The sequence below is a fragment of the Sinocyclocheilus anshuiensis genome, unplaced genomic scaffold (assembly GCF_001515605.1).
Source record: "Sinocyclocheilus anshuiensis isolate Anshui unplaced genomic scaffold, SAMN03320099.WGS_v1.1 scaffold560, whole genome shotgun sequence".
Lineage (NCBI taxonomy): Eukaryota > Metazoa > Chordata > Actinopteri > Cypriniformes > Cyprinidae > Sinocyclocheilus > Sinocyclocheilus anshuiensis.
The window spans coordinates 885,843-901,067 of NW_015554116.1; the positions used below are offsets into that span (position 1 = coordinate 885,843).

Genomic DNA, 15,225 nt, shown 5'->3' on the forward strand with positions numbered 1-15,225 from the left:
TATATATATATATATATATATATATATATATATGTGTATGTGTGTATATATATATATATGTATATATATAGTAAATAAAAGTATATTTAAAAATTACAATTAATTAAAAATGAAATAACACACACACGCACATACATATATATATATATATATTAGGGCTTGCATAGACTAGTCGAGTAGTCGAGTGATCGACTACTTCAACCACTAGTCAGCGCTGTCGGAAAGAATCGACTACTCGAGCATGCATTAACCTTAAGTTTGCAAGTACAACGTGAATTTTAGGATTACAATTTTGCGTGTAGCGACTACTCGAGCATGCATTAACCATAATGCATGCTCAGAGTTTGCAAGAACGACGTGGATTTTAGGATTATAATATTGCGTGTAGCTGTTACTTTCTATGACTTTATTTATGTTGCATGTAAAATTTAAATATGTAACGTAATAATTAGGGGTGTGCCCGAAGCCGAATATCTTATTCGGAATGACACGGATAATGGCTTCAAAAACGAATAACGGACAAGGAATAATTCTGCCTGAATATTCGGCTGAGGCTGGCACAGTCTGGTGTTTGCAAGATAACAGTTGAGCCAGGGGATCAGCGCAATATTATACAAAGACCTCTAAAGTCAAGCAATAGAGTGTGAAGTGAATGAATGTAAACTTTATGAATGAAAAGTGCGCAAATCAAACACCGCATTGCTGTTGCCTCTCCGTGCACCTCTCAGAAATCAGAGCTTGGCGAGAGTAATATCACCAATAATAATACATCATACACGTTCTATTATTTGTATATATAAAAGGCAATGATTTAAACCTTAGGCTACGATATGATACGAATGAATGGAACAAGCACAGCGCACTCACCAATCAAACAGCCGCATTGCCGTCTCTGCGCGTCTCTCAAAAACCAAACCAGCTCTCTCTCAAGAGTAGGCTAATAATCAACTTAGATACAGATACATTTTCTACAAGGCCTACATGTTTGCCTCTTTAACTTTTGCTGGTTTGCGTGGCACACGCACATTTGTTTAGTGAAGTTCAAAAAAAGACTTTGAAGAGTTCTGCGTAATGAAAATGTGCGCATTGAATTAATTCAGTCGTGTTCAAATGATCACTAAACTTTGGTCATGAACTCTCTCTGCTTGCATGATAAATATATTTTTAGAAATTAATAATTATTTTAGTTTAATGTTTGCATCTTTATCTTTTGCTGGTTTGCGGGGCACACGCACATTTGTTTAGTGAAGTTTAAAAAAAAGACTCGCTTAAAGAGTTCTGCGTAATGAAAATGTGCGCATTGAATTAATTCAGTCGTGTTAAATGATCACTAAACGTTTGTCATGACATCTCTCTGCTTGCATGATAAATATATTTTTTAGAAATTAATAATTATTTTAGTTTAACACGGCATACTTGTTCAGTGATAACTATGAAAAAAAAAAGACAGAAAAAGACACACAACGGTCTTATCAAGTAGTATGATTTTAGTTTAACACAGCATACTTGTTCAGTGATAACTATGAAAAAAAGATAGTCATAACGGTCTTATCAAGTAACTGAACGACGTTCCACCAGGTTTTATCCGAATATCAGATACGAATAATTTTGTGACTGTTACAGATACAAATACAGATACAAATACTGGCTGTTACATGAAAATTAAAATATGTAATGTCATAATTATAAAGTTTTGACAATTTACATATGTAATTGTTGCATTATGAATTAATAAGCGTTTATTGATAAGAACTATTTCATGTCTTTTCATTTACAGTAGCATGAACCACGAGTAGTCGAGTAACTCGAGTATTTTTAAAATAAGAAATCGACCAGCAGAAATCAGTAGTTGTGCAACCCCTAATATTATATAAACATTTTATTATTAAAAAGAAAAAGAAGAATATTGTTTTTTTCCTGTATATTTTACATCTGTTGTAAATTCTTGCAGGTTATCAGATGCAGGCAGGCTGTTTTATACCGACAGCACAAACTCCATGAAAAAAGATGCAATGGTTCCAGTGCTCAAGTCCTTTACTCAGGTCTGAAATGTGTACACAAATAGGTTCCCTAAATATTACACGCTATTGTAATACTCTAAAATTTTATTTTAAATAACATGCCTCTTCAGTTAGATACTGTCTATTTGTCATCCACAGCATGCAGTGAATCACCACAAAGTGGCTTACATGCCTCCAATAGAGGATATTGGCCCTGAGCCTCTCTTTGTGCAGTTTGTGTTTTCTGTGAGTGACCAGCAGGGCGGCGCTCTCACAGGACTCACCTTCAACATCACAGTCACACCTGTTGACAACCAGGCCCCAGAAGTGAGTTGCTCACTTCTTTTATTGTTATATTGTAGTGTTGTTTATAATTTTCTTTGTTGTTATGGCACAGCATTTTGAAGGACCACCCCAAGTTAGACCTTTCAAATGGTTAGAAATTTTTCAAAAGCAGTGGTTTTCAAATAATTGTATTTCATGGTACCAAAAGTTTTAAATAATAAAAAAGGTGTATAATTTATAATTCCATTTTCAAAACTTTCATTCATAGATGTTCACTAACTTGCTGAGGGTCGAGGAAGGTGGCGGTAGTTTCCTGATGGAGGAACACCTGCTGGTGCAGGATGTGGACAGCTCAGAAGATCAGCTCAGGATACACGTGAAGACTCATCCCCAACATGGAAGACTGGAGCTGCAGGGCATGGCACTGCTAGAGGGAGACAGCTTCAGTTTGCAGGACCTCAAAGCATTGAGGGTCAGGTATGAATATGAAAAACTAGAGATTATTTTTGTAAGGTTAAAAATTTGGGCTGGAAAATCACGTCCTAAGAAGAATTGATGAGGATAATTATAATCTGTTGAAAATAACAATACATGCTATATTTTGATAGATACATTCATGATGACTCTGAGACCCTGAAGGATAGCATTGGTCTTACTATCACAGATGGAATCAACTCTGCACATGGAACGCTTTTAGTTCAGGTAATTTTCTTCTGTTTAAAAAAAAATAGTATTAATGTTTGGCACATTGCATTGTACTTCCATGCAGTATTCGCTTATTAAAATACATATTTCCTTAGTGCTTCTTATTTGCATTTTTTATTAGATCCTGCCTGTGAACGATGAACCCCCACAGTTAGGCTCCGACTTGAGGGCTGAACTGTCCTGCAAAGAGGGAGGTCAGGTCCAGATTACGGTTGAGTACCTCTCTGCTACAGATGTTGACAGCGAGGACACTCGGCTAACATACATGCTTGCCAGAACACCTGCACGTGGGGTGCTGCAGCGAAATGGGGTCTCCGTGGACAAGTTCTCCCAGCTGGATGTGCTCAATGGACTCATCTTCTACCTGCACACAGGTTATAATCGAGACAGGAGGCTAGTTAGTGATACTTAATGTCACTTCCTGTAGGCCTGTTTTACACATCCTGTCACGCATAGTCTTGTGAACATTTTTTTTTTAAGTTATATTAATGGGAACGGGATCGGCAAAGGACCACAAGATGGGATTCGAACTCGGGTCGCCACAAGCGCAAATGCGCTGTATGTCAGCACACTAACCACGAGGCTATTAGCGCTGACGTCTTGTGAAAATATACTGAAAATACACAATAAAATGGCTGATGAAGATTATTTTGTAATAAAGGTTTTTATAAGTATTATTGGCCAATATGTCAACAATCATGCATCACTAAAAATGGCTGTCGCAGAAGAAGGATGTATGTAACAGGCAGGCCTCACAGTGAAAGTCTTACGGCTGAAAGTGCATTAAATTTATTTTTTGTGAATTAAAAGAACATAAACACATTTCCCCATTCACTAGGTGGTGAGATTGGACCCGATCTTGTCTCAGACACTGTCACTCTCATTGTGTCAGATGGAGAGGCTGGAACAATAGATGGCTGCTGCCAAGAGGATGCTCTCCCCCCACCCGTCCCCCTGCATGGCACGCTTCCGGTCTATGACCTCAACATCACTGTGATGCCTGTCAACAACCAGGTCCCAACCATAACGCTGGGTAAACATCTTCCACAGGGCCTGTAGTAAATCTCTTAGACATTTCGTACACTGGCGCTGCATTGTGTTGAGGGGCCGAATGGATTAAAAGATGCTCTCTAATCTAGATTTAATCGCCAGAGCATTTGGCTAAGGTGTAATTAATTCATTGTAATGACAATCCGCTTAAATCAAGCAATAAAGCAACTAGGAATTTTCGAGGCAGGTGATGGGACTGCAGCTTGGTGAATTAATCACTTAATCGCAGTTTCGCACACCCAGCTCAGGGAGCTTTTCGTTTCGTTCCCCCGAACGTATGTTTCGAAGCAGGGTGTTAGAGACGTCTTGCCAGGATGGGGCTTTCACTGTTAATGCCAGAAACTTTGCAGTTATCCATGAAGGACAGTGACCAGAGCAAGACAATGAGTACAAGACGGCTGCTAGGTGCCGGTGGGACGTCCACAGGAAATCCTAGCATGCTTGTCATCGGTGTATGAGGAGCGACAGACGTACACACAGCTGGTTGGGATTATGTAGAGAGAGCAGAGCATGTGTGGTGAAAAAGCACAGTAGAAAGAGATACATGTTCCCGTGAGAACAACTGGACAATAGGGGCATAGAGGAGAAGACAATGGACAGGCCCGCATTTGGAAAAGACATCACGTCCATTGTGTCTTCTATTCCTTTTCTCATTCAATCACAATTATAATCTCCTAATTCGACTAATCCCCATCAAAAAGGAGGATTCTCCAATGTTGCCACCGTGTAGTAGATCTGGACTGGTTTGTGTGAAAAAGTAGTCATTTAATTAATTTGCATTGAATAAAGATGGGTTGGCATAAGAGGTTTAAGCACAGGAAAATGAGGGAAATCCAGCTCTTGCCTTGCTATGGGATGAGTTTTATCACTTTTACTCCAGACTGGTGGTCATTAATTCCTCCCCTTGTTTCAGAGCTCTTTCCAAGCACAACCTCCATTGCCCATTCTCCATTCATTATTTATCAGTGCAGTAAATGGAAGCAGATGCCAGTAAGCATTGGCATGATGGCTTTATCAACACCCAGGTGGCGGCGGGCTGGCCGAGAGCCGAGCGAGAGAGTAGGGGAAGAGAGGGAGTGTTAGTGGGGTGGCATAGCAGGCTTGAAGAAAGAGGGGAGCAAGGGGAACTGCCTGTAAATGAGAGGGAGAAGAAGAAAAATATTGGGATGCACTCTTGAGAAGAAAAAAAATAAGTCTGTGAAGTCACATCAAGCTCTCTAAATGAGATCTCTATGATGAATGCCAATGTATAACTTCTTACATTATGCTGTATATTGTTTCGTCAGGTACCATGTTTGTGGTAGATGAAGGTGCCAGTGCATGTCTGTGTGGGGGGGTGTTGGAGGCAACCGATCCTGATAGTCATCCAGATCAGCTCATGTTTCACTTGGTGACCCCACCACAATATGGGTTCCTGGAGAACACCCTTCCATCCCCTGGCTTTGAGAAAAGCAATGCTGGACTCCGAGTGGGTCAGTAGTATTCCTGAGGCTCTGTAAACATACCCAGCATTTGTGATTATGCCAAGTAGGACGTGCTTATGGATTAAAATTTTTTTATTGGTCTTGGAACAACATTCCTGTCAAACAAAACTGTCCTTTAACCCTAATTTCAAAAGTAAGGCTAATAAGTGACCTCATTTACATGCACTTAAAGGGATATTTCACCCAACAATGAAAATTTTGTCATAATTTACTTACCCTTATGTCATTCTAAAGACTTTTTTCTTTGAAACACAAATGAAGATATTATGTCTAGTTTTTTTCCATATAGAGAAAGTCAGTGGAGTCCAATGGTGCGTCGCTACTGATTTTCATGGTAGGAACACAGTATTTAAAATGTAATTTAAGGGATTAAGAGCCCTGAGCCACTATCCCTAAAATCCAAGAACATGTCCTACTTGGCAAAATCACAATTTATCTTTTGTATGTCCTATTATAAGACCTTGTCTTTCAGACCACTAAAGTCATATTGTATAAATAAAGTTTCTTTCAGCCAGCTCCACCTCAGTTCGGGTTTCATCAACTATGTCCAGTCAGTGCACCAGGGTGTAGAGCCTACAGCAGACTTCTTTACCATCAGTGTCAGTGATGGGATTCAGAGATCAGCACCAATGCCCTTCTACGTCATCATCAACCCTACCAATGATGAGATCCCATCACTGCTGCTTAGCAACTTTAAAGTAAGATATACTTTTTGGAGACAAATTATCCGATAAGCAAACTGTTGACTAACTATTGTCTTGCCCTGCACCTTGCAATAGGTCATGGAGGGAGGGATGAAAGACCTCAGTCCTGATATTCTAAATGCAGTGGACGTTGATATTCCAGCAGATACTCTTACCATGACCATTCTGGTTCCCCCAGCCCATGGCACACTGGTCAATGGCATATATGGTCTTGAGATGAATCGCTACAAAAACATGAACCCTGAGGTCCTCCAGCGAACCTTAGCAATCCAGTCTTTCACCTTACAGGAGCTACAACAAGGTCAGTTCTTGAATCCATGTGATTGGTAGTACCACAAACTTTTTCCCCCTAACTTCCGGGGTACCACTATCTGCTTGTTGAGGACGGCTGTGAGGACAGAGTCCCTTCCCTGGTCCAGCCACCCCTCAGTGCCTTCACTGTGGGTATCCAGGCTTTCAGAACAGATGTTGCAGGAGACAGAGGTCACAGAGTGCCTGTGGTGCTTCTGCTTCATCTGCAAAGTCTTTCCAACTGCTCTCTGCACAATTAAGTCACCGTGCATGAGGTATTTGGTGACTGCACAGCTTTGCTTGTTAGCAAGTGATAAAGAGCCATAGAACTATAGGTGATCAGGTCATTGACAAAATGGCGCATGTTCACTGGTAGTATTGGTAGAACCAGCTATATCAGTCAAAGGCTCCCAGGAATCAAGTACCTAATGACTGTTATATCCTTAATGTCACTAAACACTAAAATATTCGTTGAATTTTTCTCTCTTGTGCTGATCCATAGGAATGAGGATCATGTATATGCACGACGACACAGAAACCCTCAAGGACGCTTTCACCATACAGTTGACAGATGGTGGGCGCACAGTCCAGGGGACTGCGTGTGTCCGCATCATACCAGTCAATGATGAAAAGCCATGGCTACTAAAGTAAGGACGCCCTGGGACAAATTCAGAGCCAAAAAGGCGGATGAAAGCGGGAACTGGGGAGGGTTTTTTTGTGGCGGAGACTGGACAGGAACAGAAGGGGGAGGCCAATCCTGGATAGGGTTTAGGGAAGGGGGGTCAACACAACCTGTACTGCACATGTGGCTGGGGAATCTGTGTCTCCCTGACTGAGTAACTGGGAATTAAGTTACATCCTTGAGTAAATTGCTAATTTCTATTCCATCCTCTTCCTCCAAGATCAGCAAGATCTAAGAGTGTGCATGTAAACTCCATAACAGCAGAATTAATGTGTCTTTTTGGCAGACGCCTGCATCCTTGTTTCAAAGTCCTAATGGATTAGGATAACAGGCCGGTCCTGCTTGTGTTTCTTCCTTCCAGAAGCAGCTGTTTGTGTATTTATTTATTTAAGATTCTGGATTTTAGCATGCAGACTTGGCACCTGTACCTTTAGTGTCCAAAGCGTTTCGATCTTTTTTCTCAGAAATGCAGGCATTGAGGTCGAGGCCCTGGGGAAGAGAGTCATCTCCAGTGTAGTGTTGGAGGCAGAGGATCATGACACTCCCAACGACCATCTTCTCTACATCCTCAATGCAGGTCCCAGATTTGGCCTCCTTCAGCTCAAGGTTAGCAAGGACGGATAGTCCTTTACATTATTACTTAAGCCTGCAATACACTACACAACTTTTAAAACAGACTTTGTAAATAGTTACAGAGCTAAAATTGGGTGTCATCAACTAAATGCCTATCACACTACCAGACTTTCGAAACAAAAGAAACATGCACCTCATTGCTAGGAAACGGATGACGAATGAAACAGTTGTAAAATTGGCTCAAAATAGCAAAAGTGTTCATAACATACACTTTGACTTCATGGAATCATAGAATGGAATCATTAGTGTGATCCAATCTGGGCAAAAGACATGTAGTGTAATCCATCCTTTAGTGTAACATACTGTAAGTTTCTAGTAGGGATGCGCCGATCCGATATTCATATCGGGTATCGGCTCCGATAGTGCCATTTTTCTCGGATCGGGTATCGGTCAGAGAGGGCCGATCCAAATCCGAGATTTTATTCATTTATTTTTTCTTTCTCGATTGTGCGAATTATTCTGTGTTACTTCTGAAGCCATACGATAGCTTAATGTGAGCTACATATGAATATTTAAGTCCTTACATTAAAGTTCACACAAATGTGTGCATCCGGTGTGCAGAATGATGCGCTAGAAGCAACACGGCGTCAGGCTGTGACTCCATGTTACTTCAAGCGCATCATTCTGCACACCGGATGCGCACATTGTAAGCGCTTCGTGCTCATACACTTTTATTTGTTCCCCACAAAATATTGTTTTTTCACTAAATGTTTGGATTTCTAAAATTATTGTGCAGATTTTTCTAGAATAACTTTTGCTGCCGAATTATCCACTAACCTAGTTTATGATAAATTTTTGTCATAGATTATAAATATACATAGGCCTATATTTTTTCATATTTATTGTTTATTTTATTTTTCTTTATAATGAAGTAGTCTGTATCTAGTAGATTGTGAAAGAATGATTATCAGTTCCACACACAGAGATATATAAATTCTACATTTATTTAAATGAGGGAAAAAAACTTCACTGGTATCAGATTGGTATCGGCCAATACCGAACCCTAGGTATCGGTATCGGAGGCGAAAAAGGTGGATCGGAGCATCCCTAGTTTCTAGCATGCCTAGTAAGACCTCGATTAGCTGGTTCAGGTGTGTTTAATTAGGGTTGGAGCTGCAGGACCACGTTTGGACACACCTTTTTTAATAGTATATGTCATAATGTGATTTTCTGTGATTTCCTGCAGACAGAAGCTGGATGGATTGATCTGATTCCAGGTCTGAATTTCACCCAGGAGGATGTGGAGATGAATCGCCTATGGTACAGTCACACTACAGTTAGCGGTTTCAAAGGTCATGACAGGTTTCACTTTGTTCTCAGTGATGGGGAAAACACAACACCTCCACACAGTTTCTTCATCTCGGTCCGCATTGTTCAAAAGGGTAAGTTTTATTGTCAGCAAATTATAAGAACTATAAACATAGTAGGAACTCAGCATGGCTCAAAAACAATATTTTTCAGTCTTGAAACACCAGGGTTATGAAGTTCAGCAGACGCAATGACATATTATGACCATCCAAAATTTGTCCAGTGACATTATAGCACTGGCATAGTGACAGACCAATTTGCATTTAGTGACTCACTGATCGCTGCTTTTGTTTTTCCCTCAATTGAAGTCCAACACAAACAACTTTGTTGACAGATTAAATCTGTGCATGTATAATTAAAAACAATGGCTTTCCCTATGGCCAAAATGACTTTGCCAGTTGGGTGAACGTGGAAGCATGGCAGCCATTGTCCTCTTGGCTCCATTCTGGCTTATCCTAGAGGAACAGAGGTGAGAACGTTCTGCTGCAAAGGATGAGCCACCTTTAAACGCCCTGCATGAATTATTAACAGAGCTGGGGCCAAACATCTGTAGTCCCGGCCCTAGATCCCAGCACTGTCCCTGCTGTCACAAACAAATCTAACACAACATCTATAAGCTTACGTGCACATAACTTGCTTTATATGTAACATGTTTATATTTTTCAAAGCTTTACATATATTCATGCATATGCCTCTGTAATCCAATTGACCTTCTTACCGCATACAGGTGACATTGCTCTAATCACTAAACCTGTGACCTTGATGGAGGGAGAGAGAGTCATTCTGACCACTGACATTCTGATGGCCACAGACAGTGGAAGTGAGCCAGACGAGCTCATATACACTATATCAGTCCCACCTAAACATGGTCACCTACACATGGTCCAAAGTCCAGGGGTTCCAGTGCTCTCCTTCTCCCAGATGGATGTGGCTGCCAACCGGGTATGCTACACTCATGACAACAGCCATTTTGCTGACCGTGATTCTTTCAGGTCAGTAGTTTTCATTGTTCTTTGTAGATTAAATAGACTTAATTTATACTCTTAATTGATGCACAGATGCCATTTTGCTTCTGCCTGTTTATATTCAGTCAAGACAAAATCCAGCTGTTTTGACATGAATACGCACATCAAGGTGCACTATATATATTTGAATGAATAATATATAACATTATATAAATTGTGCAATTTAGTCCAGCCCACAGATGGCAACACCTCAGCATTTTCAATACAAGATTAAAAATTATGTCCAAGCAAGAGACAGGCAAAATGAAAAGGATAATTTTTGCTTTGTTTGCATGGGTTTTCAAGCCAATTTGGCAGCAGGCTGACTTCCGTCAGGGCGTGCAGTTGACCTGTGCTGCCTTTCTCGTGTGAATCTTTGACACCCAAAACTCTGGCTTGGTTTCATCGTTGGGTCATCTAGGAGCAAACAAACCTTCCTGAGCCAAGCCTGACGAGAGGCGAGTGGCCCTTCGGAGAGGATACGGAGCACTCTGCGCCAATGTGTTCAGTCAGCACAGCATGGGGTGGTATGGGGTCCAATCACAGCACATGGACACTTCAGCGTTAGTCATGTGGGGCCCGACTCCGAGTACTTTCAATTAGCAATTCCTACGCAATCACAAGAGATTGGGGAAAAACTTGGTTATAATATCTAACGGATTCATTGTTTAAAATGGTTTTTGTGTCTTCGCAGCTTGTATTTGTGTTAATGCGAGGCAAAAGAGGCAGCATGCGACAGCCGGTCTCCCTGATCAGGAGAGACACCTGAGCAAACACCTGTGTGTCAAACTCCAGGCCGACAGCGGGGGCCAAAAGAGACAGGGAGACGTTTTTTCTTGTGTCTCCCTCTGCTCTGCCATGACAGCTGATGATAAATGGCCATTATTAAGAGAGTAATAACTCAGCCTGGCATTGGTTATATGGCTCTAAGAGACGTAGTCAGAGACAGGGATCCCTGGGCACAATTACCGAGCAAATATGGGACAATGGCAATGCCAGATGTTGCACCAGTTTGGCTGTGAGAGTGGACCTGCGTGTTTGGTTGCGAGTCTTGTGCGAGGTGGCAGTTGTGTTGTTTACCATGGCTGGCAATTATCAGCTTCAGGGCAATATGTGTTGGGAGGCAGATTGGCTTGGCAGAGGGTGGAATGGGGACTCGGCTCACACCCCTCCCTGTCCCATCTTTCTGCTCCAACACATCAACTGTGTTGGGTGAGGATAGCAGCTCAGAACATGCTGTAAAACTGACAAGACCTTAGAATAAAGTGATAAGGCATGAGAGACCATGTGTTACACTGATTTTACTACAGTTAAAGGGTGTTAGGCCAAAGTGAAAACAAAGTGATAAAACAGTTCAGTCTTCTATAAGTAATGAAATATATTATAATTATAACTTACATGTAACTAATAACTAATATGTTCTCTCATGCAGCTTTGCTGTTACCAATGGTGTGACATCCAGAAGCGCTACCATTCATTTCACTGTGGAACACAGTGACCGTATCCCACCAACCCTGACTAACAACAAAGGCCTTGAGCTCACAGAGGGCTCTATGAAGACCATTTCCACTGATGATCTGAAACTGACTGATCCAGACACAGCTCTGGAGAATCTCACCTACGTCGTTATTCAAAGCCCACAATATGGAAAGTTGCTCTTGAAAGGATTACCCATCTCTAAGCCTCGTTTCACGCAACTGGACATCAACAATATGGATCTAGCTTACCATCATCTGAATGGACAGGCCAAGATCGACAGGTTCACCTTTCAGCCTACTGATGGAACTAACGCAGGTTATTTGGAGTATGGACAGCTGAAGAGAGAACCTGCTGTTTTTACCATACAGGTAGGCTGATTATGATTTGAGAACAATCCCTCACAGCCAATATACATAAACAGTGGGAAATATTCTAAAATGTAAGCAGTTACATTTACAACATGCCTACAAAATTACTAATTCATACATTGATTTTTACGACAACCCCTTACAAAAATGTAGTTTACTTCCAAATACCATAGTGATTGCAGGTGGCATTAGGGGGAGGGGCATTCTCATTCTAGGGAGCACCTGATTGGTCAAAAATCTGTGTAGTGCAGGATGAGTCATCGATATTTTTAGTCCATTTTTCCTGAAGACAAAAAACACTAATTTTAAATGTATATGTGACCCTGGACCACAAAACTAGTCATAAGTAGCACTGGATATTTGTAGCAAAAGCCAACAATTGCATGGGTCAAAATTATCGATTTTTCTTTTATGCCAAAAATCATTAAGATATTAAGTAAAGATCATGTTCCATGAAGATATTTTGTACATTTCCTACCTTAAATATATCAAAACGTAATTTTTGATTAGTGATATGCATTGCCAAGAACTTCATTTGGACAACTTTAAAGGCGATTTTCTCAATATTTAGATTTTGTTTTGCACCCTCAGATTCCAGATTTTCAAATAGTTGTCCAAATATTGTCCTATCCTAACAAAGCTTTCAGATGCTAACAAATATTGACTAAAAGCCACAAAATTGTATTATATCCACTTCTAAAAGTCTTTAAAATCGTAATGAACTCATTATTAAGCTAATACCACGTTATACCATAGTTTTATTGTGATAACGCTATACAATTTCTGTCGGGATTTTTCTGTGAGGAAAACGATTTCCTTCGTTTAGCCTAGTTAACCTAACTGTCAAATAAACGACTTGCATACAAACCACTGAGCACAGCAGGAGAGCAACGGGTTAACAAAGCACTCCCTGTTGAATTGCATGCTAACGAAGAGGCGTTGCTGGCTAGGTGCTTCTGCAGGTCCGGTGCCATTCACCATGTCTTAAAGCGTCGCTCTCTCGAGGCCCGCGCCTCAATTAAATATTCCGTTGAAGCGGTCAGCGAGGCGGTAAACGCGCTGGCCAGCACTACCAGCCCTGTGCTACCGAGAGAGAAAACCGCTCCCGCCAGAACAGGTGAATCAGCCGAAAACTTTGTTGTCACTTGGCTGAAGACGCACATCGCTAACTTGAGCCAAAATACGGCATGTGCTTGTCTAAACGCGCGACCCCTGAGACTGAGGAGGTCATAAATAATATCTATAACGGTTACCTCCCCTCACACGATTTTACCTGTAAAAATACCACACAACAATAGCCCAAATTGTGTTTAAATTAAGTTGCCATGAGTTATGATTTTTCTGGTGGGCAATAAATGTAATCATTCTTAAACCTAAAATATATTTTTGAACCATTAAATAAAATATAGAAGGATAGCCTAGTTGTGACATGAGGAAAAGATTTTGAGTCAAACGCTAAATGTGTTTTTGATAGCCATAGTTTGGAAACCCTCTTAAATTAGAGTATTTTCTGTGAATTGGTCCTTTAAAACTAGAATTTCATAAATGTCATGTTTCAGTAAAGTCAATCTCTTTTTGGTTAAGAAGTGATGAATATTTTAATTGTCTCAAAACAAGGGTATTTTTATAAATGTCAAAACTGTCGTTTTTTGAGGGCAAGTGGTCACATGTGGTTAAATGTTTTAAATATACACAATTTATTAATTATAATATTTGTGGCGATAAGCGGTGGTTTTATATTTTGTATCTTGCCATTTTCTTTTCCTGAATAATTAAATTATTTTAATTTAGCTGAGGAGCTTATAAAAAGGTTGGGTCTTTTTTCCCTTAAAAATAAAGGTAAAGAAAAAGAGATAAATAAAGATAAATAAATAAAGAGACCACAATAAAAAATTTGATCCAATAAATATTTATTGGAATAATAAGTTGAAAAGCCCTTACTTAAAAAAAAAAAAAAAAGTTCAAATCTCACTTAAAATTTTGATAATTTTCATCTTGAAATGTTTAAATGTAATGCAATAAAATAAACTTTTTATGCAAATGTAATAACAAAAAAATTAAATAGGCTATGTATTTATATTTAAAAACTAAGGAAAGGCAGATACACACAAATTTTACAAGATTTAAACTACAGTGATTTTTACTTAAAAATAAAAATAAACCTGAGAAATATTTATTATAGTGAAACGTGATAGCTAGTTTTCCCTAAATAACGTATAATATATATTTTAATATTTAATATATATAATAATATTACTTTTAAAAATCAAATTTGAGGTTCCTCAAAGTCGAGTTTTTTTTTTCATTTTGAAACTTTCTGTTAATAAAATACAATAATTTTAATGTAATATGTATAGATTAAAAACCACACTGCAATGGCTATAAAAATGAATGCTTTCCCAGTTATTGGTATGTAATGCTTCCCTCTAGTGGTATTGCAGCATGAATGCAGTTTTTCTGTTCACTCTGTGTGGATTTGACTGAACTATACCATAATTTATATCTTCATAGATAGAGGTATTGGACAAGACCCCACCCAGTATTATAAACAAAGGGATTCCAAGTACTGTGGAGAATCTTCTGGATGGCAAACAGGGCATCTACATCACCTCCAAAGAGCTGCGCGCCTCAGATCCAGACAGTCCCGACGACACACTCGAGTTCACCATCACGAGGCCTCCACACTTCGGTTACCTTGAAAATGTCCTCACAGGCAGGTGCATGGGTCACTGATGGTCCCGACTGTCTTTTTAATATGCTCAGATTGTGTCCAGATTATAATGAATTTTCTTCCTGTTATAGGTGCCTATATCAAAGGACGCTTTACCCAGAAGGATCTGGAGCAGAAAGCAGTGCGCTACGTCATTCCTGCAGATATGGAAGTGACAGCAGACAGCTTTGAGTTCCAAGTCACAGATCCCGCTGGAAACACCATGCTTCCTGAAGTGTACTGTATATATAAATCCTTATTTGTGGATCATTTGTTTAGATTTCCAGACAGAACTAACACAGTGCAGTTATTGAATGTTAAAGGTGTATATATAACTTTTTCCACTGTAAAAAGAGGAATGAATAGGATCATTTCTATATTTCTAAAATGAGAAAAAGTTATTTTAATTTACAGTGGCTGCCATTTTGAGAAAAACTAGCTAAAACTATGCACTTAGACTTATTTGGGAAATAAATATAAGGTGACAAATATGCCTGCAAATAGAGAGTGTGTGTGTGTGTG

General features: G+C 39.8%; 1 protein-coding gene across 1 annotated transcript in view; it reads left to right on the forward strand.

Moving 5' to 3' along the window:
- Positions 1-15,225, forward strand: part of frem1b (Fras1 related extracellular matrix 1b) — a 28,714-nt gene that overhangs the window by 9,934 nt on the left and 3,555 nt on the right. Inside the window, exons 12-27 of the mRNA XM_016462260.1 lie at positions 1,952-2,042; positions 2,160-2,327; positions 2,554-2,762; positions 2,894-2,987; positions 3,112-3,364; positions 3,829-4,023; positions 5,327-5,512; positions 6,026-6,222; positions 6,304-6,529; positions 7,022-7,166; positions 7,666-7,807; positions 9,021-9,216; positions 9,870-10,134; positions 11,579-11,993; positions 14,505-14,706; positions 14,796-14,940. Coding sequence (XP_016317746.1) covers positions 1,952-2,042; positions 2,160-2,327; positions 2,554-2,762; positions 2,894-2,987; positions 3,112-3,364; positions 3,829-4,023; positions 5,327-5,512; positions 6,026-6,222; positions 6,304-6,529; positions 7,022-7,166; positions 7,666-7,807; positions 9,021-9,216; positions 9,870-10,134; positions 11,579-11,993; positions 14,505-14,706; positions 14,796-14,940 — 3,129 coding nt within the window. The remainder of the gene's footprint in view (positions 1-1,951; positions 2,043-2,159; positions 2,328-2,553; positions 2,763-2,893; positions 2,988-3,111; positions 3,365-3,828; positions 4,024-5,326; positions 5,513-6,025; positions 6,223-6,303; positions 6,530-7,021; positions 7,167-7,665; positions 7,808-9,020; positions 9,217-9,869; positions 10,135-11,578; positions 11,994-14,504; positions 14,707-14,795; positions 14,941-15,225) is intronic.